The sequence below is a fragment of the Saccopteryx leptura genome, chromosome 2 (genome assembly GCF_036850995.1).
Source record: "Saccopteryx leptura isolate mSacLep1 chromosome 2, mSacLep1_pri_phased_curated, whole genome shotgun sequence".
Taxonomy (NCBI): Eukaryota; Metazoa; Chordata; class Mammalia; order Chiroptera; family Emballonuridae; genus Saccopteryx; species Saccopteryx leptura.
In genome coordinates this window covers 115,641,683-115,666,921 of record NC_089504.1, presented here as the reverse complement: position 1 = coordinate 115,666,921, position 25,239 = coordinate 115,641,683, and the positions used below count along the sequence as shown (strand labels likewise).

General features: G+C 45.0%; 1 protein-coding gene across 1 annotated transcript in view; it reads right to left on the bottom strand.

Moving 5' to 3' along the window:
* The window catches only part of CCND2 (cyclin D2), a 28,990-nt gene extending 23,617 nt beyond the window's left edge, over positions 1 to 5,373 (bottom strand). Inside the window, exons 1-3 of the mRNA XM_066368609.1 lie at positions 4,898 to 5,373; positions 2,881 to 3,096; positions 93 to 252 (exon numbers count right to left, since the gene is read on the bottom strand). Of these exons, the coding sequence (XP_066224706.1) occupies positions 93 to 252; positions 2,881 to 3,096; positions 4,898 to 5,092 (571 nt within the window). The 5' untranslated portion in view covers positions 5,093 to 5,373. The remainder of the gene's footprint in view (positions 1 to 92; positions 253 to 2,880; positions 3,097 to 4,897) is intronic.
* Between the last annotated feature and the right edge of the window lie 19,866 nt (positions 5,374 to 25,239).

Genomic DNA, 25,239 nt, shown 5'->3' with positions numbered 1-25,239 from the left:
AACCTTGGACTCTAGATTACTCCGGACCACCCCTCCTCCCCTCAGCCCCAAGCCCAGTCTGCCCCCCCCCCCTCCACCCTGCCTGCTCCTACCGGTGGCACACAGAGCAATGAAGGTCTGCGCGTGCTTGCGGATCAGAGGCACCTTCTCGCTGGGCTGGGGCAGCCTGCGCAGGATGGGCTCGATGAAGTCATGAGGAGTGACGGCAGCCAGGTTCCACTTCAATTTCCCCAGCACCACCAGCTCCCACTCCTGGTGGGGAAGGCGGGAGGGAAGAGTATAAAACCCACAGGCTGACCTGGTATTGCGGGGATTGGGGGGGTTGGGATCCAGACAGTTTTAATGATGCTCATTAGGACGCTGCTGGATTGTAAGGCTGCCCATTTGTCAAAGTGTCCCTAAAGCTTTGAAGTGGCTGACGGCTCTTCTTATGCTTCAAATGTCAGGCTACGCTGAAAATAATGAGAGCCCACGTAGCAGTTGCCAAGATTCCACTTTCCTATTTCTTTTCCTCTCCAGTTCTCCCACCCCCACCCCCACCCAGCCCTGACTTCCGTGCAATGCTGCTGCCCACCCGCTCAGAAAGTTGAGTCTACAGTAAGATGCTGCCAAGGTCATTGTGGTCCTTTGGAAGTAATTTATTGTGTATGTCTCCATCACTGGGGTAAGTCTTTTTAATCCTCACGGAAAAATGATGCACACAGATAAAGCTCAAAATAAGGTTCTTTGGCGCAAATCCTTGGCAACCAATTAGCTTGCATGCAGTTGGTGCCAAAAAGTGCCATTTTTCTCTCTGCCGTTAAAACTCTCCCCATGACACAAATGCAGACATCTCGGGGCAGTGACACCCAGCCGCTGAGCGCCATGTTTCACCCAAATGTTTCACAGGCCTTTGCCATCATGACTGAAGGACTAGGATGGTCATGAGCAATCTCACTGTGCACCTGGAGGTGGTTCAGGGTGAGGGGAAAGTGCCTGTCCAGGGTCACGGAATCTCTTGGTACAAATGCTGAAGAGGGAGATAACGCAACCCTCTCTCTTTTGGGCCTTTCACCAGTAGCCCACCGAGTAAAAAGAACTTGCTTTTTCCCCTTATTGAGAGACTTTTGGGGAATTGTGTTCAAAGGGAAAAAAGCCAAAAAAGAACACCTTAAAAACGTGTCATTGGAGGGCATATGGGCCTCTGTATTGGTCATGGTCAGAAGCACGGGAGGCGGAACCCAGCTCGTGATGTCCCCTGCCCTCCTGTTCCCTAGGAATGCCGCCTCCCTGGCATCTGGTAGGCCGGCAGCCAGAGCCCACGCTGCTCCTGCTCCCGCAGGGCTGACTGGCCGCAGGCCTGGGCTGGTTCCTTTCCGGGGGCTCAGCTTCCTCAGTTGCAAAATACAAGGACTCCTCAAGACCCCAACTTTTATGATCAAGAGAAGAGGAGTGGAAAAGGCATGTTTGGAGAAATGTAATTTTAGCCTGGCTGGTCCTAAAAAAAAAATGTGGTGTCAAAGAATGCTTTAGTCCACCATCACGTTGAAGCAAATGGACCACATGAAAGATGCGTTTTCCTGGTCTCCCGTGAGAAAAACAGACTGGTTGCTAATTCTAACAATTTTTTTCTTTACAAACTCTAAAGTCGGCCTTGGCTTTTTACAGAGTGTTGGGATAAAACAAAATCCCTGGTAGATTTCTAACAAGCCATGTCTTCCACAATGACTTGAAATTCCAGCCCTTCCTTCTCACAGGGGAATCTGAGTATAAACCACTCATCTTGTACCATTATTAAAGGAAGCAGATCTCCCAAAAGAAAGCACCTTTCTGGGCCTCTCAGACCAAACCAGCAGCAGCTGAAATCTGGCAGCAATTCAAAGGTGAAGTCATTCAGGCCCCTCTACATTCTCGGCAATTCCTCCCCCACCCTTGCACATGTCTGCCACTAGATGGCAGCACAGCCCCAGAAAGGAAAGCCTCCTCTCACAAAGAGCTCAGTTCTAGCAGCCAGCCAGCCCTGTGGACTTTGTGAAGGCCTTGCCAGTAAGGAGGGGGAACCGGTGGGAGGAGGGGGCCTTTTTCTAAACAGTAGAGAAAGGTGGGCAGACTGCTGAAGGTGGGCCACTCTACCATTCCACTGCTGCAAAGTGGACGTTTTAAGTGTGAAGCTGCAGGGAAAAAGAGTTAGATTGGGTGGGGGAAAGGTTTGCTGGCAGAAAACCAGTAAAGGCAGGACCCCTGTGTTTGTAGAGGTCACAGTCCCATTGGAGGCAGGAACCCATGTCTCAGATTCCTTCAGTGAGGACCACATTTTGACTTTGTTCAAAAGTCAGTGAGCTAATATTTAGTGAACAGCTATTATGTGCAGATATCTTGAGACTTTATAGCTATAAAAGGTACTACCTTTGAACTCCCAAGTTCTTAGGGGACACACCACAGCACAGTCCTATCATGTGAACACAGTCCTATCATGTGGGCAGTAAGACTATTTTCTCAGAATTCAGTGATTGAGAATTTGGGATTTTATTAAAGTGTTATGATATTCCCTGCGCTCACGCGCTCACACACACACACACACACACACACACACACACACACTCGCACACTCAGCTGCTAATGAACCTCACCAATGCAAATCTTCCTGAGGATCTTATTCGTGGATGTTGCCTTAGTACTTAGCACAGTGTCCTGCACACAATGGGAACACACACATAAAAATGTCTTATTAAAATAAAAATCTCTCATAAGTGTGAACATTCACATTCCAGTGGTGGGTAATTCTGCATCCTAAGAATTTGTTCGGAGAACCATGAGTAGAAGCTAAGAGGCCAGGAGAGGGTGAGGACACAGCTCCAAGGGGACCTGGTAAAAGGGAGGGAGAAAGGGGACAGTCATTACCAGCAGTTCCTGAGGCTTGATGGAGTTGTCGGTGTAAATGCACAACTTTTCGGCAGTCAGAGGAATGGTCTCTTTGAGCTTGGAGGCCAGGAACATGCAGACAGCACCCAGAAGCTGAAGGTGGGTCTTAGGAGTTGGGACTCCAGCCAAGAAACGGTCCAGGTAATTCATGGCCAACGGGAAGACCTCCTCCTCACACTTCTGTTCCTCACAGACCTACAACGTGGGAAGGAGTCGGCGGGAGGGGCAGAAAATATTATCAGGAAAAGAGAGAAAAATGAAAAAAAGATGGGTACCTATGGAAATTACAAAAAAAATTAATTTTTTGTGGATGGGGGAGGGGAGTAGAGTATAGGAATAAAGATGAGGAAATTGGGCTAAGTCTAAATAGCCCGTCCGTGCTGGGGTATTCCCGAGAAGCCTGAAAAGAAACAAACAAACAAACAAACAAACAAAAAGAGGTGAATTAAAGACCCAAACGGGGAGGCAAAGAACTGCGCAGCGACCGCCCGCAGCTCCACGCCGCTCCCTTTGGCCACTCACTTCTTCGCTCACTCTAACTCACTCACTCTCTTTTTTGGATTTCGTCATCTTTTCAAAAAATCAATAAAAATATTCTGGAAGCTCCAAGGGTCTTCTTTTTGGTCCCATCCGGACCCCCAGACCCTTCTCTATCATTCCCGACAATTGGAAAAAATGTCCCGGGGGGTCCCCGCGGTCCAGACGCCGCTATTGGGGGGGTGGGTGGGGAGCGGTGGGGACGGGTGGGGGAGGGCGGAGAGGAGGAAGAGCGCCGCAGCCGCGGCGGCTGGAGCCGGAGCCAGGGGGGACGGTTTCAAAAAATAATTAAAAATCGAGGAAATATTCTAGAAAAGCCCTTTTGGCGTGAAAACCCCAAAGAGGATCCAGGCTTCCCGAAACGGAGGTTTCGGGTGCTGGAAAGGTCTGTTCTTAGACCCCTGGGGCTTTAGATCCCGAGGGGAAATTTGGAGGGGTGAGAGCCGCGGCGGGAGTGTCCGCCTGCGGCCCACAAGGGCAGAAACCGGGGGGCACGGTGACGAGCAGGGACAGTCGAGGACCCGGGAGCCGCTGGAGAGCGGCACGGGGACTCTGATCTCTCCTTTAGGGGTGCCCCAATATCCCCCCTATACACACCTCCTCCCCCTCCTACCCCACCCAATCTCCGCACCGAGGACACGGGAAAGCCAAACTGTAAGTAACCACCGCGAAGTGGGGGCTGGGGGCGAGGGCACTGTGAGAAGCGGCGTGGCCGCGATAACGGGGTGCGAGGGGGAACGGGCGATGTTTTTCAGCTTTCCCAACCCGAGTTTTGCAAAGCAACATGGCGAAACCACGGCAGGTCCAGGGCTGTGCATACGTGGGCACACGGCTTGCTCTCGGTAAAGATTTTGGAGCAAGGGTAAAGCAGTGGTTCTTTTGGGCACCCCTAAAACACACGTTTCTGCTATGTGACTTCCGGGGCTACTAAATTCCCCATTCCTCCCCTCCCTCCTTCCTCCCCCCTCCTCCCCCCTTAAGTGCCAACGCGGAGTCGTGACCACATGCGGGGACCTGAGGTTAGGAGGAATTTGCTCTGGCCTTTTGGGGGGCTGCTTTTTTTTTTTACTTCTGGGTCCCGATTTCACAGTCCTACAACATTCTTAACTGCACCGAAAGCAGGCGCGGCTTCGCAAAGGACAGGTCAGAATGGGGGTGGGAAGAAGAAGCTGCCACATGCAGGCACACGCGCGCGGGATGCTCCCCCACCCCCACCCCGGGACTGCCTCGCTTCGCCCACATTTTCCTCCTCTTTCCCCTCCCCCTCCCCCAGTCACTCTTGTATCCATCAAGGAATAGAAATAAGGCCACGCGTCTCGCCAAAGGGCGCGGGGTAACCTCACTCACAGGAGCAGGGAGGCGGACGCAGAGGCTATCTTCTCCCAGTTTGGGGGTCCCTACGTGGGGAGAGGGCGACAGTGCAGGTGGGGACAGACAGAGCGTCTGTCTGCAGACTTACCTCCAGCATCCAGGTGGCCACCATCCTGCGCATGTAGGGCTGGATGTCCTTCTGCACGCACTTGAAGTAGGAGCACTGGGGAAGGTAGCGCTCCTCGATGGTGAGCAAGTTCTGCAAGACGCGGTCGTCGTGCAGCAGGTTGCCGTCGGGAACGGCCCTGCGCACACGGTCCCTCTCGCAGCACAGCAGCTCCATGGCCAGCCGGGTGCCCGCTCGCTCCCCTGCTTTCTCCGGACTGGAAAAGTTTTTTGGAGGGGGGAGGGGAAAGAGTTTCCCCGTGCCTCCTTCCTTTGGCTAATTGGGGTTTTCGGAGAAAAGTTAGGGCAGAGAAGGGAGCAAAAGAAGAGAGAAAGGGGATGGGAGATGGGAAGAGGAGAGCCGCGGGTCTGCTGACTCTGCCTGCCCTCCCCTCCAAATTGTCTCGCTCTCCCCAGCTCGCTCTCTTCTTCTGCTCTGCGAGGCAGTGACGCAAACTGGCTGGGCAGTTCTCCTCCCTCTCGCTGCGCTCCCCTCTCTGGTTCCTCCTCCCCTTCCCTCCCCTCGTGTCCCTCCCCTCCTCCTTTCAATCTCTCCCTCCCTCTCTCCTTTCCCCTCTTGTTATTAAGGAGAACAGCAGCTGGCCCGGCCTAACATCAAACGCGGTCCCCCGCTCCCCCCTCCACCCCTCCTCAGCTCTCCGAGGCCCTCTCCCTCCATCCAGTCCCGCATGCCAGGGGCCCCGGATAGGGGAACCCACAAAAAACACCGATTCCTATTTATTCCCTTGAATTTCGCACACTCTGTAGATGCATCATACCAAAAAAGGACCCTCCAACTCTGGCTTCTTCAGAACTCATTCTATCATTTCTGCCCATGCATGTATTAAAGATCCAGAAATTATGGGGAGATAACTTGAAGATGGGGTGGGCTCCAAAAATGTAGAAATAGATCCCTTAAGTGGAAAATAAGGAGTGCGATTTTAGAAAATTGCGACCTCGCAGACCCAGAGATAAAGATTTTGTCACTGGAATTTATGTTCCTGATCATTTCAAAGCTGTTTCAAAAGCCTAGTTAAAGGGACCTATATAACGTTCTTCCTGCACCCCCGACCCAGCAGACACACACAGACAATGTGTGGCGAGGAAAGGGGGGGGGGTGATAGAAGGGAGGAGGCGGCTTCTCCGACGTGGTAGAATGTGACCCTGAGCAAAAACCATCTTGTTCTTGGGGGCGCTACAGGCGCCATTGGGAGACACGGCGAGGCGCCCGGGGCTGCAGCAGGCCGGAGGCAGGGCTGCCAGCGGTTCCTCCGCGGCCACTGGCCACGCAGGAAAAAGCCACTTTCTCGGCCCTGCATCTGCTGACAAGCCGCCCGAGGTGTCTGCGCGGAGCGTGGTCACACTGATACAGCTTTCTAGGAAATAGCCCGGGAGGGGGAGGGGTGCGGAGGGTGGGGGCGAAGGAGGGAGTAGGTTTGGCTTCCCCCTTTCTCCCCTTTGCGAACACCATCCCTTCCTCTCCTGGGAGGCCCCCCCGACTTCCACTCCCGGGGCTTCGTCTGCATCCTCGCAGACCCCTCGGGTTCACGCATCGCTTGCCAACCAGGCTTTCTACCCGGGAGCCGGACTGCGCTGGAGGCGCTGCCCGCGCAGCCGGCTCTGACACGTGCTCACAGGCATCCTCGGGTAAAGGCTGCTTTCACAAGGGATATGGTGGCGTTTCCTCACCTCCTTCCTCTCACCACCCCCACCTTGACTTTCAGGGTTATTTCGCTTTAGGAGGAAGGGGAGTGTGCCCAGCATCCCAGTGTGTTGGCCGGGCTGGCACGTGCAATGAGCATGGCGTGGGTCGGGGACCTGGCCACACAGAGTCCGGCGTTGCCTCCTTTACCGAGAACTGGGGCCCGAACCGGGGTGTAGAGAGCAAGTGTGGACGGGGGGGGGGGGGGGGGGGGGGGGGCTGAGCGCTGCTCACATGGTTCCCTGAACGGAGGGGGTGGTGGCGCAGAGAAGGCGGGGAGTGAATAAACCTGAGGTGCTAGCGATTAACTCAGGCCGGGGGCCAGCCCCTAAGTGAGGGTGGGGCGGAAGGGGTGGGGGGAGGGGATATCACTTTAAAAGGGTGTGTAAGAGTTTGGGGCGCCCTCTCCCCTCCCTCTATTTGCATAGCCAATAGCTCTGAGGCTCCTGCTACTGCGCGCTGATTGTTACCGGGCAGATTACTTTTTTTTCTTTTCTTTTTTTTTCTTTCTTTCTTTTTTTTTTTTTTTTCTTTTTTCTTTTTTTTTTTCTTAGTAGGACGAGTTCCCTGCTACATCAAAAGGAAGCCAAGGCGGGGCGGAGGGAGAGCGGGGACAGGCGGGCGAGGCTGGGGAGAGACTGGGGCTCCTCCAACCTTATCAATAGCGAGGGAATTAGTGTCCAATCTACTGTACAGAAAGAAAGGGGAGGGAAGGGGCGGGCGAGGAAAATGTCTAATTGCTGTAGAAGCCATTAGGTTTCGGGGAAAAAAAAAAGCTCCCTGAAAAACCCAAGTTGCAAACTCAAAATGAAAGGCTCGGCAGTGACAAACTCGAAGTGATGACACTCGGGCTGAGTACAGTGTTCCTCGGAATAGAGTCGGTCCCTCACAATCACCTATTGATTTTACTCAACTTGGACTTCCTGACTCAACCCTTTGAGTCACTCCGGGTAAATACATTAACTTACATTTTAAGACCCCCATAAAGGAAATACTCAAACTTAACCTCTGCCACCTTTGAACAGATCAAAGAAAGCTGGGGAGGGGGGCGTGCAAGAGGTATTTTTAAAACATAAATCTACACCCCGACAGGCAAGGGCTGAAACTGGCAAGCGCTTGCAGCCTCTTGACATCACTTGATAACTAACCCAGCGCGGTTCTCTCTCTTCCTCCAGGCAGGGAAAGCATCCCCAGCCCTGGGTTTCTGGAGGGGTGGGGAAGAGGAGGGTGGTCGTCCTCCCCGCCTCGCCCACCCTGGGGAGAAAGCCTGGGTGGCGAACCCTCAAGTCTCCGGCCCTCTGGCTCCTTCCCGTCGCCCCAGCCCCTACCCCTACCCCAGCTGCAATCTGGCTTTTGCAGAGAAATTCCGGCGGGGGGCGGCGCGGGGCCGAGGAGCTGCTGAGGGGAGGGGCGCGGGCGGATCCCCCTTCTCAACTCCCCGAGACCCGCGGGCTCGGGCGCTTCCCGCGTGGCAGACTCGCCTTTGCCAATTCCCTCATTCACTTCCCCTTCCTATGACGGACTGCTCCTGAACATCAGCTTCGCGACGAGTCTGTCCCCCAGTTCTGTTTCAGTCTCCAGCACGTGGGGTTGGGCGCCAGAGGGTGCGGAGGCCGGCAGGGTGTCTCTGGGAGGCTCGGGCTGGAAACCCAGTGTTCCCTTCGGGTCGCCACTCCAGCCATGTGTTAAAAACCTTGATTTTGCTTTGGTAAAAAGCTCTCCACCTAGCACGCGGGGGGAGTGCACGTTGCCTCCTGGGCAAAAGTGCGCGTTTTCTTTGAGTGTAGATTTACCTTTAGAGAAAAACCAAGTGTCTGTGCTGTGGCTCTGAAGTAAAAACGGGGGGGGGGGGGGGGGGGAGAATGTTGGTTCTTTTTATCCCCTTTTCACTACTCAAAGGGGGGGAAAATCCTACCCTTGGTAGGACCGATGATGCGAAGGCAAGTTTTATTGGATTTTATTCCCTCCCTGGTTGGCTCTCCACTCCCGACTCTTCGCGTTTTGGAGTTTCGGTTGGAAAGTGTACAAAACCCTGTAGGTACAGGGTGCAGCCGGGTGTTGGGTGTTTATAGGCACATTTCTGCAGGAACTTGTCACACTAAGCACACATACATACTCCCAAGCTCACCTGGCGGGTGCCGGCCAGCCAGGTGATGCTGCGGTCGCCTTCTGGCTTCGGAGTCGCGGGAGTTCAAGCCCCACGACCTCCGCGTGGAGCCTGTCAGGCGGGTTGGGGGAGGGGAGTAACTCAGGCTCAGGAATGGGGGCCGACGCCCTTCCCTACCTCCCCCGAAGAGTAGAACTGGGAATTTATTTCTCCTTTAAGGGATGGGTGGTCAAACCACCAAAACCGAAAACCCGACGGTTATTTAAAAGTAGATGGCGTTGTGTCCCAGTCCCGGCTCTGGGCCCCGGGAATCCCGGGACGGACCAGGAGGAAGTGCAGAAAGAGGGCTTGGGGGGCAATAAGAAGGGAATAAGAGCAAACTAGAAAAAAAATGTGTGAAAGGAAAAGAGGGAAAGGTCGGCGACAAGAAAACAGGGGAAAGTTGGTGGGTGGGAATGAGCTGACGGGAGGCTTCTCGAAGCCTGGCCAGTGCGATTCCAGGTGTGAATAAGTTTCCGGGGCCCTTCTCGCCGCCGACCCCCGCCCGTCACGTCCCCGGGGCGCGCGGCCCCGGTGGGGGCGCAGGCCGGGCGGGCGCGCGGCAGTCAGACGGGGCTGCGCGCCGGCGCGGCAGCTGGGGGAGCGCGGGTCGGAGGCAGTGCGCCTGCCGTCTGTTCGCCCACCGAGCATCTCTCTCCTCCCCTGGAAAAAAAGTAAAAAGACCGAACTTCCCCCTCTTCCTGTCTGATTCAGCGTGTAGGACACGCCTTACACCGCCGAGAATGGGTCTGGAAATGCACTAACTTTATAAAAATGAATTTCCCAGTGAGATTTGGGGCGGGGGGGCGCCTGGCCGGCTCCGTCGGCGGGGCCCTGCCTCCCCGGAGGCGAAGCCGCGGGCCTTCCCGGCCCCTCGGCCGCCCTCGGGAGCCTCGGGAGGGGGCCGCTGGGCGGCGGAGTCGCGCCTCCGCTCGGGGAGCCACCACGCGGCTTTTTCGCGGAATTTTGACGTCACCCACACGTGGGGGAAGGGGCTGGGAGAGCGAGAGGAAGCGGCGGGGGCGGGGGCCGGCGGGCGGGGAGCGGCGCGGGCGGCGGCGGCGTGTCCGGCTTCGCGCGGTGGGCGCACGAGCGCGGCCCCTCGGCGTTGCCGGCCCCACCGCCTCGGGGGCTGGGAGGGCAGTGCCTGGGTGCCCGCCCGCCGCGGGCCACCCTCCCTCAGGCCGTCCCGCCCCCCGCCATCTTCTACCCCCAAAGGGTTTTGTTTGTTTATTTTTATTTTTATTTTACTTTGAAATCGGGAGTAACTCTTGACTCTGGAAAAGGCTCACTTTGCGTCGTGGGCCAGTTCCACTCCATTGCGGCATCGGCCTGAATATCGCGATTGCTGGTCGCGACTCCATGTCTCTTGGCATTCTACCTTCTCTCCAGGGAGGGAGACCTTGCATGTATTTTTCTGTCCCTCGGGTCATGATTTCTGCATTTGCTTTTACACCAAAGAGTGTTTCACGCGCGACCTATTCCTCCCTGCTCCCTGCCCCATTCACTATTTAAATACCAGTTGAGTTGGTTGATAATTACGGATAAGATCTATCTTAGAAAGATGGTGTGAGCAAAATTGTACCAATATTGCTGTGTTAGGAGCAAATTCGCCTAGAAACATGCTTATTAAGAGTTCCACAACTAGATAGGCAAAAATGCAGGGGGGCTTTCCTTCGACTTGCTGGTTGGATACCCGTGTGGTAGCCTATTCTTGGAGAACCTTCTAGAATGCAAGGGCTGAAAACTGCAAGGGCAGAGTGAGCCCACACACCTTCATTTCCCCTAAACATGGGCAAAATCTTTTTAATCTCTCAGTCTAGGGGGTGATATTTGAAATATGCCATTTCTAAAACAACTGACTATTCTGAGATTATGCTAAAATGTACAAGGGGCTTCAGTGAGAATGGGAGGAAAATCGTAAATGTGAACTGACTTTTACCTCAATGAGGTAAAGGAATAGTGGCAGAAAGCAGATACAGAAAGCTAGGGGCTTCCTTGAAAATGTAGATTTAAGCTGGAATTATTTGTTTCAAATGTGAAGGAGAAGCTTTCTGTTAGAATCAGATTTCAAGTGTGGAAAAATTTCTTTTTTGAGATGACTAGAGTTTGGTTATGAGTAGTCCTTTCTTCCTTCCTTTTAACACAATCCTCCTATTTTTAACCTATTATTTATTTCTTTTTCGTTTAATGATTGCTGATCTGACCCAGGTGACTTTGTTTTGTTTTGTTTTGTTTCCAGGAAAAATTAAAATTAATAAAAATGTTAATACTTGCTGTGGTTGCTGAGCACAAGTAAACTGTAGTTCAGTGCTCACTTTTTGGTGTCTGATTTGGTGAACACTTGGTTTGTGTGTACAAAGGTAGAAAAATAGGGTAAATTCTTGAAGGAAAAAAACGGGAAGAATCCAAAGGAAGTATTTAAAAAACCAAAAAGACAACCATCCTTTAAATTTTGCTCCTGCTTCATTTCAGATATTTAAGTTGTAGGAGGTCAAGTCAAGCACTCTGTAGATCTAAGACGTTAGTAAAATATCAAGACAACCCCTACCATAATATTTTGAGCAATAGTTATTTTTATTTGTTTTCTAAACAAACACTTTAATTTTGTTAAAGTTCAAACATTTATTTTACTTAAAAAATGTCCATTCTCTCAGTATGATTAAATATTTTTTCGATTTCATGGTTTTATTCAGCTTTATATCAGTTACAACCAAATTGAAGGAATATAAAATATTTCTAATAAATATTCCTATTTCCTTTTTATTTTTCAATATCTAAACACAAGGATTGCCAGCATCTGTTAGTATAGTTCGTAACATAATTCAACAACATGCTGAATTCATATTCTCCAAACTTTTAAAAAACTAATTAACAAAAACCGGAGAAACAATTTTCTTGTTAAGTCTTTTTTTTTTTAACCCTGGTGGCAAATATCAGGAAGCAGTTTGAAAATTTTCTAAAATTATTTTCTTGGTGGTCTTTTGTTGGCATTAAAAGGAATGACTTTTGAAATGTGAAACAGATTGTTTTTAAAGTTTTATAATCTTCAAAATATGCACCTCTGGATAAATATGTTCCTTCTTTTTGGGGATCAACCTGAAAGCAGGCAGTTTGTATAAGTATGCTAGACAATCAGCTAGGTTGGGTTTAGGCTCTTAAGAGGAATGCATTTCCTCTTTGCTCAGCCTAAAGTAAGGGCATCTCATCTGCTCTTCCATGAACTTGAAACAAAGTGTGTGCCTATGCATTATGTAAACAACTTAGAAAAGCACAAATCCAGAGCCGAGGGGTTTATGTGAAAGGTGAAATAGAGCAAAAGAATCTAATTTATTTCTGCTGTTAGCCATTTCAATCACACTTTCCTTGTGATCCCATCAGCTAGAAACCAAATAATTCTTTTTTTATGATGTATAGATGTAAGTTCCTTCAAACCCCACCTGATGATGATGATGATGGTGATAATTCCTCTATCTTCTTTTTTCAGTGAGTCTGTGTCCGAGATTTCACTTTAATTTTCTTTAAAAATTGTCATCAACTTGTCAAGAAATTACGGATACTAAAGTTAGGTTTCTGTCCTGGGAAATAATACTAAAAGCACTCAATTTTGCATTTTTGAAAACAAGTCACCAAAATTTAATATACCCATTGCTTAGGTGAAGAAAAAACACACAGGATTAAAAAAGAACAAAAGAATTTCTTTGCCTAACTTCCAAATTCTTGCCTTCATCATGCCCACATATGTTTCCGTTTTTGAGAGAAGCTAGTCCTTCAAGCAAATGTAAACCCAAGACCAAAACTCTCTCCTGGTGTCAAGGAAAATGTCTGAAACAAATGGTTTGGATTAGTTTACATAAGGTTTCAGGTGAAATGCCTTACATCTGGCATCCCATGGACACCAATTCTTTCAGGATTGTGAAACATTATTTTTGAAAAATATTTTGGGAGAGGGGAGTCTAGATCATAGGTTAGATGTGTGCAGGCCATTTGGTTTGGGGGTCTTCCTGAAATCATTTAAACTCAGAAAAGTTAGTTGTGTAAGGAGCAGCACATGAGATCTCTATTGTGTGATACCAATTAACTGGTAAATAGCAAGTTTTTCTACTCCCTACTTCTAAAGATATATTCTTCTAATTTTTATTTTTTAAATAAAATCGTATATCTAATATAAAATTTCCCTAACAAAATATTAAATAAAGCTTAAATTTACTTGCCTTTGTACAAGAAAAGTTCATAAAATTACTCTTTCTAGTGTAATTACCAGCAATTTTATGTCATCTAGCAAATTATTTAAGTCAGTTGGTAATGGAACTCCAGTGAAATTTGCTACACTTAGGGTGAAAACCATATGTACCTTAAGAAATCAAAGTTTGACCTTTCATTTAGATATGTAAGATTTTACTTAGGCTACCTATAAGTTTTGCTGAGTAAAAATCTTTCAGATTTAGGAAAGCCTTGTTTTCTGCCATAAAGTAAGTAGGTGCGGTCATGTTTGGAAACAGGGGAATAGACTGTAGAACTCCATGACATTTTGGCCAGTCATAGAAATGCCTTCTGTGTCCTGGAGTCTGAGATTGAAATTCTGTATGATATTCACCAAGGTTATTCATGCTGAGCGATTACATACATGCTAAACTGATAACAATATCACAGGTCTGTACACAGGTCCATCAGACCATGCTGGGGGCAGACTTCAGATTTGTAAGATACAATTTAAATGGTTTTGACAGAGGAGTCAGATACACTGAGATTTCTGTGCTTTGAAAATGCCTTTGGTTTTGTGCTTTATTCATTTATTTGATCAAAACTAAATCCTTAACATATGCCAAACAATGTGCTAAGCATTGGGGATGCAGTAGGCACGTAGTTCGATACTTAATGAATGCTTTAAAAGGCAGGCAGGAAGGAAAGAGAATGAAATAGTACATTCCCTGTCCCTGAGAAGTACATTGTTTAGTGATTTAATATGGGAAAGAATTAATATGCCATAAGCAAAGGCTTAAAAACAAACAAAAAAAGAACAAAGGGCATAGAATGAGATGCTATGTTTTATCTATGTTACACCATCAACCTTCAACCAGGGACATGGAAATTTTTCTTCTCTTTAAAACTAGTCTAATCAAGTAATTATTACTTGGATTACTTAGTATTTTTATTATGTTCTTAAATTATGTCCTTGATTTGTTTATAATCTGTTGGAACTACCAGGTGGTTGGATGTCTGGGTCACATGTTTGGGGTTTGTTATTAGATTTTTTAAAGTAGCCTAAGATAGAGCAGCTTTCTCTATCCACCATCGCGAGAGCATTCCTTTCTTTGAGGAGCTGTATTTCCAGAGCATCTGTTTCTTGTCTGAACGAACCCACCCTGAATCTGACAGGTATTGATTAGTGTTTCACTCCTTTGGTTAAGGAAGCTAATGTCAGAGTAGCTCATTTACTTGTCCTGGGTCACCCAGACATTGGCAGAGCAGAGTATAGACCACTGATTATCTGCCTGGATGTCTCCTAAAACTGATGCAGAAAATACTGTCCTTGTCATTGACACCACACTGGTGAATCGGCACTAAGCTAGAAGTCAGAATCTTTGCTTTCTGGTTCCTACTCTGCCACCAACCAGCACTGTGACCTGGAGAGAGCTTAAATGCTTTCATTTCTGTAGTTCTCCATCTACAAAATATAACTAGCTGTAGAAAAAGACATTAACTTCCCTTTCAGCTCTAGATTTCTAAAGTTCCAAATGGCTTTATCGATCATCGTAAAAATAGGAATCACATCTTACAGCATCTCCATATATTTTACGTTTTACATAATGATTCTTAAATTGTGGATTTAGATACACTCTCACTCCCTAGGAATCTGGGAAATACTAACTCATCATAGGTTGGAACCTTTTAAATTCAGTTCCTTCCATAGGTAGACACAGTGCATGTTGTCTGGTGAAAGAGAATGCTGTTTCCCTTATCTTAAGTCAGTAGAATAGGATGGCAGTTTTCAAAGTTACATGAAACATAAGACTAGATGGAATATATCACTGTTCCAGGGTACTTAAGGCAATCCCAGCACATACGTTAAAACTAACCTACTGCTGTTCCTACAACTCAAATTCAGCCCCAATAGAGCACATTTGACATTCAGTTTTGCATGGACCCTAATTTGCAGATCCTCCTCTAGGTGACTAAGTGACAGCTCAGAGCCATTGTGAGAGACTTGTTAAATGAGGCTCATCCTGAGCTACATGGAACTCATGGAGCATCAGATGGCTCCTTTGTTGAAAATGGAGTAAAGGCAAATTTCCCAGAGTCCCAACTTTAGGCAATATCCCTGCTTACTTTCTGGCATGTTCTAGGGACTAGGGACAGGCAAGTAAAGCTTTCTGCCGTGCCCCACTTTTCTTCCCCACTTTTCATTACTTGAATGTGTGAGAAACTTCATGAATTGGGGTCCTTTGTATTCCAGTAAAACTCACTTAGATATCAATTATTGTCCTCTCATTTGTACAATGGTCAAGATATTTGGAAAGTACTTTGGGGTCTTTATGCCTGGCCCCCACAGTTTCTCTCTCTGCTGTTCTGCCTTTTAGGTGTGTTTTATTTTGGGGAAAGCCAAAAGGGAATACTAAACACTAAGAACAAAGGCTTCTATCAAGTATAATGATTGAGAACACAGTCAGCTAGGAGAGTGGGGGATAGGGCTGGTGAGAAGGAAGAAGAAAAGAGACCAAGACATTTTACATGTAGTTTGACCTGGAAAGAATTAGCTAGACTGGCGGCTTCAATGTTTTTGCACTTGTACTACATGAGAGAATGTTGAAAGACTCTTTTTGAGTCGACATTTTAAATTTTTATCATAAATTTAAATAGTTGAAGAGTATGTACTAGATGACGTGCTGAATATCATATCCATGATTAAAATATATTTTTAGCAAAAAAGATATAAATTATGTACTATACAAATGAATGTGTTTATAGACATGCTTCCTTCTTAAAGCGTGGCTAATAGAAAAAGAAAATTGTAAAAGCTAATAAAAAATTACATTTGGGATAGGTTCCAGATATTGTTCTATACATTTTTTTTTAACTGTATGGCATATGGTGTCATGGAGGGAAGCACTGGACTCAGGATAGGGCATGTGGGTTCTAGTCCCTGTTATGCCACAAGCTGTGTAACTTGGGGCAAAATTTGTTTGAGAATACTCCAGTTTAGGGTTGTAAAAGAATCCTATGGGTCTCCTAGTCCACACCTCTGTCCATCACAGAGGAACCCCTTTAGAATGTCGCTAACGATGATGTCTTTGCTCAAATATTTCTGGTAGAGAACTCCTATCTTATGAGTTGACCCCATCGTCGTCTATCAAATCTAAGTTTGTATGTTGCTTTCTTAGTTTGAACAGGATGATTAACCAGCATCTAAACTTAGCAACACCTTGAGCTAGGTCCTTGGCCTTAGAGGAGCTTCCCAAGAACCACGTGCCATTAAGATTCTAGATGACAGGAAGGTTAAATAATTTACTGAAGGTCACTCAGCTAGTTAGTTAGGGACCCCAAACTTCCTTCTTCCTGGCAATTTCTGCCCAGAAATGCTGTGTCTGGCCACTGAAACAAGGCAGAATTAGCCATTTCCCTTATTTATGCTGACAGTTGCTCAGGTATTTGAAGATGCCATCCCCTCACCCATTCTCCTCCAGGCTAGACTACCCTTTCTCTTCAGCTATTCAGTTGGTCACTAGCCCCTTGCTAGCAGGCCACCCTCTTCTAGATCCCAAATAGTTCACTGATACTCATATTAAAGTGTGGTATCCTTCTTAATGTGAGGCTAATGAGAAAGCAACTTAGAGTAACTTCAGAAACCTTCTGGCAGTCACCATGGTTACAGCAGAACACATGAGGCCTGTGGTCCCTCCCTCACCCCATTTTTCCAGAGCAAGCATCCTCCAGTACCACGAAGGACTTACCTACCTGGACAAGAAATATACGTTTATTTCATCTTCTGGAGGCTGCTTTTATTAATAAAACCCCCACATTGTGCTCCATTTTTTTATCTATACATTGAGTAAATTAAACTGTGGATGATCATACTTTATCTGTGTTCTGTGACTCCAGGGAACAAAACCAATGTCTCTGATAAGACAGTAAGAGGAAGGCCTGACCAGGCAGTGGCACAGTGGATAGAGCATCGGCCTGGGACACAGAGGAGCCAGGTTTGAAACCCCACGGTCGCCAGCTTGAGCACAGGGTCACTGACTTGAGCATGGGATCATAGACACAACCCCATGGTGACTGGTTTGAGCAAGGAGTCACTGGCTTGGCTATAGCCCCCCAATCAAAGCATATATGAGAAAGCAATCAGTGAACAACTAAGGTGGCCATGCAACAAAGAATTGATGCTTCTCATCTCTCTCCCTAACAGCCTGTCTGTCCCTATCTGTCCCTCTCTCTCTTGCTTAAAAACAAAACAAAAACGGAAGGAAGCAGAGTTCTGCTCATACAATGAGCTTTTTCTGCAGTCCATCCCAACATGGCAAGAGTTACCTTAAGTAACCAAATTAAGTACCAGGTAACTCACCAGGAGTATTGTGAGGGGATTGATGAGTCAGTTTTTTTTTTTTCTCTGAGTCTTGGTTTCCTCATATGTAAGATGGGACTGTCTACCTAGCAGAGTGGTTTTAAGGAGTACAGTAAATGTTTGTAGGGTGCTTAGCACAGTGCCCTAGCATACAGTAAGCACTGAAAGAAAGCTAAGTGGGATTTAGTATTATTGTTAAACTCTATTTGTTGTATTCTCTCAGCTCTAGGAGTTCATGGAATTATTAAGGTATTTCATATGCTTCTTGAAAGTGTTGACATTTCTGTACCCGACCTAAGCTCTGGGGTGTCTCTACCCACTGTTTACCAGCCTCGTGGGTCAGTTACTCAGTGGCTGCTGCCAACATGGTTTAATCTCAAACAAGTTCATTCTAAACTCTAGATTACCTTGTCCTCAGAGAGACATGTACTAAGAGGTAATCTAAGTAGGAAGGACCGGGGAAAACCCATTCACGCAATCCCAGAAATGGAAGAAACCTTACCCATTATTTACCAAAGTTAGTACATGGAGGACTATTTTACATTTTAATAGTTTGAAGTTTATTTTAATGAGCATTAGAAAAAATGTAACATAGCAAACTTATAATTTTACAAATATGATATTTAAATTTGAAAAAGACATCAATTTTTAAAAATTGAATTGAAGAAGTGCTAGATAGAAATAGCATTGATGCCTGATGAGGTAGTGGTTCAGTGGATAAAGCATCGACCTGGGATGCTGAAGAGCCAGGTTCAGGTCCCCAAGGTCGCCGACTGGAGCACAGGCTCACTCAGCTTATTGAGTGTGTGGCCACCGGCTTGAGTGTGGTATCATTGACATGACTTCATGGTTGCTGGCCTGAACCCAAGGTCGCTGGCTCCAGCAAGGGCTCACTGGCTCAGCTGGAGCCCCCACGGTCAAGGTACCTATGAGAAAGCAATCAATGAACAACTAAAATGCTGCAACTACGAGTTAATGCTTCTTGTCTCTCCCTCTCTCTCTCCCTCTCTCTCTTTCTCTCTCTCTCTCTCATGCTTGTGCACTAAAAAAAAAAAAAACAAAAAAAACAAAAAAACAAACCAGAAATAGTTTTTAAAAATCAGAAAGATTGTAAGCAAATAATTAAAATTTGGGAAATAAAATCCAATTTTTTTTAAAAAACCAAGGGCCAGCAGCTTCCCTACACCCACACTCACGCAGCCTGGCAGCACAGTGTGAGAATGGAAACAGCGCCCTGCAGTCCTGAAACTAAAGACGCTAGGTCCCGTCTCGGAGTGAGTTCTTTTCATTTAAAGTACATCATTACAGTTCCTCCATTTTCCTGTTTTTCTGTCAGTATTATATTCTATTTCACAAATGCATTCTGTTCTCCTTGTAGCTTTAGATACTTTTACAACTCATTCCTATTTTAAGATTTTCCCTATTTTGCACTTGTAGACTGGGTGCCTTGCTTTTTACCAGACTACTATTGCCTGTGACTTGCCTTTCCATGTAAGTTTTCCCTTTGTTCCTTCACCTTCCCAAAGTTTCATGCCTTTTTAAAGGCAGAGCAATGTCCTTATTTGATGCTAACAGTTCTCTGGAAAAGCTTCATTCTCAGGGCTTGTCATTATTTGATCTGACTCAGAGCTTGCTCTCTAAGAACAGCCATGTTTGTCCAAAATATCAGTGGCAGTTTTTTAACATTTCAACTACCTGAGGTGGTGATACACACTGAGGTTAACAAGAGACTATCTAAAAACTTAAAATGAAACACTGGGAAATGTGCTATCCCATAAGGGCTGTGAAAAACTCAGACATGTTCTTTGAAAATTTAGAAGGCCACATGCATATGCTCAGGAAAGACCCGAGAAAGCCCTAAATACTCACCACCAGCTGACCTTGAGCCTCTGCAGTACAGAAGGAGACTTGTAAACTGCCTGCCACATTTCTGAAGGCACACACAGACACACATTCAGTCCTTTGGAAAAGTCTAGGACAGGGGTCGGGAACCTTTTTGGCTGAGAGAGCCATGAACGCCACATATTTTAAAATGTAGTTCCGTGAGAGCCATACAATATTTTTAACACTAAATACAAGTAAATGTGTGCATTTTATGTAAGACCAACACTTTTAAAGTACAATATGTCTCTGAATTCTTTTTCATAACATTGTTATACTGTTGCTAACCAATGATGAATGAAGTACTTCTTACTATTAATGCAACTTCTGGTGCTGCATGGTTTTGCTGATGGCTTTGTAGTCTGGTAGATACGTGGTGAGGTTAAGCTTCATGTAGGCGTTGAGACTTCCATCAATTAAACGTGATCGTAAGTTGGACTTAATGTTCTGTAGATGTGAGAAAGACAGCTCGCATGCATACGTAGAGCCAAACATTGTCAGTACAGCAATACTCACACGCTGCAGTGTGTGGTACGTGATGGGGAGCACGTTCCAAGTTTTGACCATCAGCTGGTCCGTGGGTTGAAGTTTTTTTCATTTCTCCTCACTTGTGTTTGCTCGCCAACTCTGCTTGCTGTCGTGCAAGTCTTTCCAAATCTTCATTCAGTGACTTGAACTTATTCACCCACATGTCTGAGGCATTCAGGTCAGCAGCTTGTAGCTCAAAATCTCTGACGGAGACACCAGGGATGTAACTCAGGTCAGTGCTGTCCACTGCACCCTCGTGTGGATGGGTGATGAACTTAAAAAGACAAGTGCGCTCACGAAATTCTCCAAAGCGCACTTTGAATGAGTGCAGGAGTTTAGATGTGAAGCCCTCTAGCTGTTGGAGATCAAGATATTGAGCAAGGCCACTTGCTGTGCATGCATCTTTAAACTCTCCCAGTTTTTCAAAGTGTAGTAAACGACCTGTTTCAATGTCTGCAATGAAGAGTTCCAGCTTGTTTTCAAATGCAAACACTGCTTTTTGAAGGGGTAAGACTGTATTTTAACACTGCATTTTCACATTGAGCTAGTTCAGATTTTAGTCATGTCCACAAGATAGTAGAGCTTCAGGAGCCACTCAGTGTTAGCTAACTCAGGATGCTCGACGTTTTTCATTTCAAGAAAAGTCTGGATTTTGCTCAGACAAGCCATGAGACAGCTGAGCACCTTCCCTCTTGACAACCAACGCACATTGCTGTGCAGAAGCAGACCAGGATAATTATTCCCAACTTCATCCAGCAGTGTTTTAAACTGGCGATCATTTAAAGCTCAGGCAACAATAAAGTTGACCACCCGAATGACCAGCGACATCACCTCACCAAGCTGCTCGCCACACATCTGAGCACAAAGTGCCTCCTGATGTAGGATGCAGTGAAAACTTAGGATGGGTCTCTTTTCATGTTCATGAAGAAGCGCTACGAATACTCTATTTTTCCCCACCATGCACAGAGCACCATCAGTACACACCAAAATAAGTTTATCCATTGGTAGATTTTTTTCTTTAGCAAACTCAGTGAAAGATTTGAATAAATCCTCCCCGCTTGTTGTCTCTTTCATAGGCAAAACAGCAAGACTTTCCTCAAGTAGTGTGTCACCAACAGCATACCTTGCAATTACGCTGAATTGGGATAAATGGCTTACGTCTGTTGACTCATCCAAAGCGAGAGAAAAGAGCGGTGCTGTATTTATGTCCTTCACTTGTATTGCCTCAATTTGATTTGCTATCATGATGGTATGATTGTGAAAAGTTGCCGACAGAGGCATGTCTTTTATTCATTTGATTATCTTATCTTTATCCGAAAAGTCATCAAAAAGTTCATTGGCAACATCAAGCATGAATGTTTTGGCATACTCCCCATCTGTGAATGGCTTTCCATTTCTCGCAATTGCTAAAGCACCAGCAAAGCTGACCAAATTCCAGTCACCTTGTTGGGTTCAAACATGGAGTTGCTGCTGACTAGATTGCCCTCTGCACAGTAGCTCTTGACATGCTCTCTTCCTGCTGTCCCCTGCTGGATATTTTGATGCAAATATAGTATGGTGTGTGCAAAGTGCTGCTTTATATTTGACCGTTTCATTGATGCAATTTTATCATTGCATGTTAGACACACTGCAGAACCTGCTCTCTCCACAAAGGTGAATTCCTCTGTCCATTCCTGCTGAAAAGTATGATACTCCTCATCTTTTTTTCTTTAGCCATCTTCTTCGTCAAAAGGGTTTTTGCAATTAGCTAGTTGACTACTTGATTAAAAGGAGGGAAGTTTACTTCTTGACCTCACAATGACCCGTGTACATTATGATTATCCAATAAAAATTTGGTGTCCCAGAGGACAGCTTTGATTGGCTCCAGCCCCTGTAACCATGAACATGAGTGGTAGGAAATGAATGGATTGTAATACATGAGAATGTTTTATATTTTTAATGTTATTAAATTTTTTATTAAAGATTTGTCTGCGAGTCAGATGCAGCCATCAAAAGAGCCACACCTGGCTTTCAAGCCATAGGTTCCTTACCCCTGGTCTAGGAGAAGTATTGGTTGGAGGCATTTAAGGAAATCTCTGTCTAATCATTAGCTGACTATGAAGCAAACTTCACAGAGACTTTAGTGGTTTCACATGACCAAGAATACAGAGTTTATGGATTTAGTCCAGTAAAGTCACTAAATAAACAAGCAGCATTAACAGCAACTACAAGAATAATAAACGCAGCATTGTGTGGAGGATCTGATTTGAAGAGTTAGTATCTTATATAATTTAAAATGTCTAGTTTTCAACAAAACATTATGAGACACACAGAGAAATAGGAAAGTATGATCTGTATACATACTTTTTGTATAAGGGAAAAAAGCAATCAATAGAAATCATTCCTAAGGTAGCCCAGATATTGCACTTAGTAGACAAAGGCTTTAAATAAATTATTTCAAATATAAAGATTTACAAAGAACTAAAGGAAAACATATCTAAAGAATTAAAGTATAAGAAATAGAAAATGTCAACTGAGAAGCAAATTATGTCAAAGAACCAAATATAAATTCTGGAGTAAAAATAGTTTAATAAGTAAAATAAAAAATTCACTAGAGGGTGTCAATAGAAGATTTGAACTAGCAAAAAAAAAGAATCAGCTTACTTGAAGATAAATCAATTGAGATTATTCAGTCTGAGGAACAAAAAGAAAAATGAATGGAGAAAAATGAACAGTCTGAGACCTGTGTTATGCCATCAAGCATACCAACAAACACGTAATGGGAGTTGCAGAGGGAGAAGAGAGAAAGCAAGAAGCAGAAAGAATATTTGAAGAAACAATGGCTGAAAACTTCCCAAATTTATTTTAGAACCTTACTCTAACACCCAAAAAACTCAACAAACTTTAGGTAAAATTCAAGGACAGTCAAAAATACACACATCATAGTCAAACTTTCAAAAGACAAAGAGAGAATCTTAAAATCATCAAGAAAAACAAAAGCAACTCATCATATACAAGGGATCCTGACTAAATTTAATAGCTGACTTCTCATCAGAAACTATGGAGGACAGAAGGCAATGGAATGACACCTTCAAAGTACTGAAAGAAAAACGGTTGTCAACCAAGAATTCTATATCTGCCAAAATTATCCTTCAAAAATGAAGGTGCAGTTAGGACGTTTTCAGATAAACAAAAACTGACAGTTGTTGCCAGAACACCTTCTCTATAAGAAATACTAAAGGAAGTTCTTGTGGTTTAAATGAAAGGACACTGAACAGTAACTCAAATCCACACAAATAAATAAAAGGCACTGATAAATATGCCTGCACAGGTAAATATAGAAGACAATATAGGTGTAGTTTTGGTCTTTTTTGCTTTTTTTTTTGTAACAATCTACCCATTTTAAAAGCTAATTACATAAATTAGTAATTATAAAACTATTTTGATAGGCTTATAATGTATAATGTAATTTGTATGATAATACTAGCACAAAGAGTGAGGAGAGCCCTGGCCAGGTAGCCTAGTTGATTGGAGCCAAAGTTGTGGGTTTGATCCCCAGTCAGGGTACATACAGGAATCTACCAATGAATGCATAGATAAGTGGAACAATAGGTCTGTGTTTCTCTTTCTCTTCCCCCTTTCCTCTCTCTATTAAAAAAATCAGCAAATAAAAGAAGTAAAGAGGACAGTGCTGTACTGGAGTAAAATTTTTGTATATTATTAAAATTAAAGTGATATTAATCCAAAGTAAGATGTTAATCATAATACCCATGACACCCACTAAGAAAATAATTTTTTAAAAAAGAAACGAAACAAGAAAATGTAAATGACACACTAGATGACACTGTTTAACACAGAAGCAGACATTAATGGAAAAAAAGAACAAAAAAGACAATACATATTAAAAAAATAGCAAAATGGCAGATATAAATTTTACCTTATCAGTAATTACATTAAATATGAATGGACTAAACATTTCAATCAAAGGGAAGTAATTAACAAAATAGATTTTAAAAAACACGATTCAACTATGTCTGTCCTCAAGATACAAACTTTAGATTCAAAGATACATATAAGTTTAAAGTAGAAAGATGAAAAAGTATACATCATGCCAACAGTAAATAAAAGAGAGCTGAAGTAGCTATATTAATAACAGACAAAATAGACTTGGGAAAGGTCACTCTGCTTATATGTAAGTGGCAGACTTGGCAGGTGTCTGATCCTGCTGCATTGATTATTTCTGCTATAATGTGATTCTTGTGTCTGATAGTTTACTTGATCTAATTTTCCCATACTTACTTCAGACCTACCACAAGCCCTGCCTTCTCATCACCTCAGCCTGGCCATATTCTCTTCCCTCTCAATTTAGCCAGCAAGTGTCATCTGCAGTGCACGTCAGGTACTCCCTTGGGACTGATGTCTTGGTTGATTCTAAATGTGGGTTCTGAAGTCAGGAGGCCAAAGTATGAATCTGGATGTAATACTTACTGACTGTGCAACTTTGGAAAAATTACTAACCTTTCTGGGCCTCAGTTTCCTCAACTACAAACTAGAGATGGTAATAGCACTTACCTCATAAGGTTGTTATGAGGATATTTGCATAAAGCCAAGTAGCTTAGTACTTGATATATGACAGAAGCATTTAATAAATTGACTTCATCACCAGCTCTAGGGGTAAGCCCCAACTAGCCCAACCTGACCAACATAATTCCATTCATCTTGCCAGAGTGATTGAGTCAGAAATAGGCGCATGAATCTGACTAGTCCAGAGTGACTTTCAGGACTACAGTTTGATGATGTGGTCTCAGACGTGAAGCCTGGAAGTGCTAGAGCCATTTCTTTTACTAGCAGGAAGCCAGTCTGAGAACAAAGCTGACACATATATAAGGCAAGGCTGAGAAAGCAAAGACAACTAGAACCAGAGGGCCGATCAAGTATCTTTCTGAAGTCCCTCCAACCTCTTGAATTTTCCATGGCTTGAGCCAATTAAAAAGTTTAATATTTAAGCTAATTTTAAAATTTTTTCTACTGAAAATATAATTGATACTCTGTTATTATTATTATTATTATTATTACCTTCCCATGTATATTCATCCTTTTGTTATTAGATTGTCATGTCCTTTGGAACAGAAACTAACTTAATGAGCTCTATGCTGCTATGCGACCTAATCCAGTTCTACGACAGAACAGATTCTTATTCACCTACCCTTCAGGCCACAACACTCATTTCTCCTTGCCCTTTATGAACTTTGAGCATCCTGGAGGCAGAAAGAGAAAGTGGCCAGAGTGCCATGTAAGGTGATCCTCTTCTTACTATGGTATAATAATAAGTAATAACTCTGCCTAGATTAGCTAAGCCTTATTGAGCACTAAGCATTTTTCATTGCACACACAGAATCATCCTTTTTCCTCTCAATTACCTGTGATTACTATTATTGTGCCGTGTGTTACAGATGAGAAACTGATGCTTAGAAAGGTTCTTTAAGTTGCGTAGGTCTCCTGACCAGGCAGTGGCACAGTGGATAG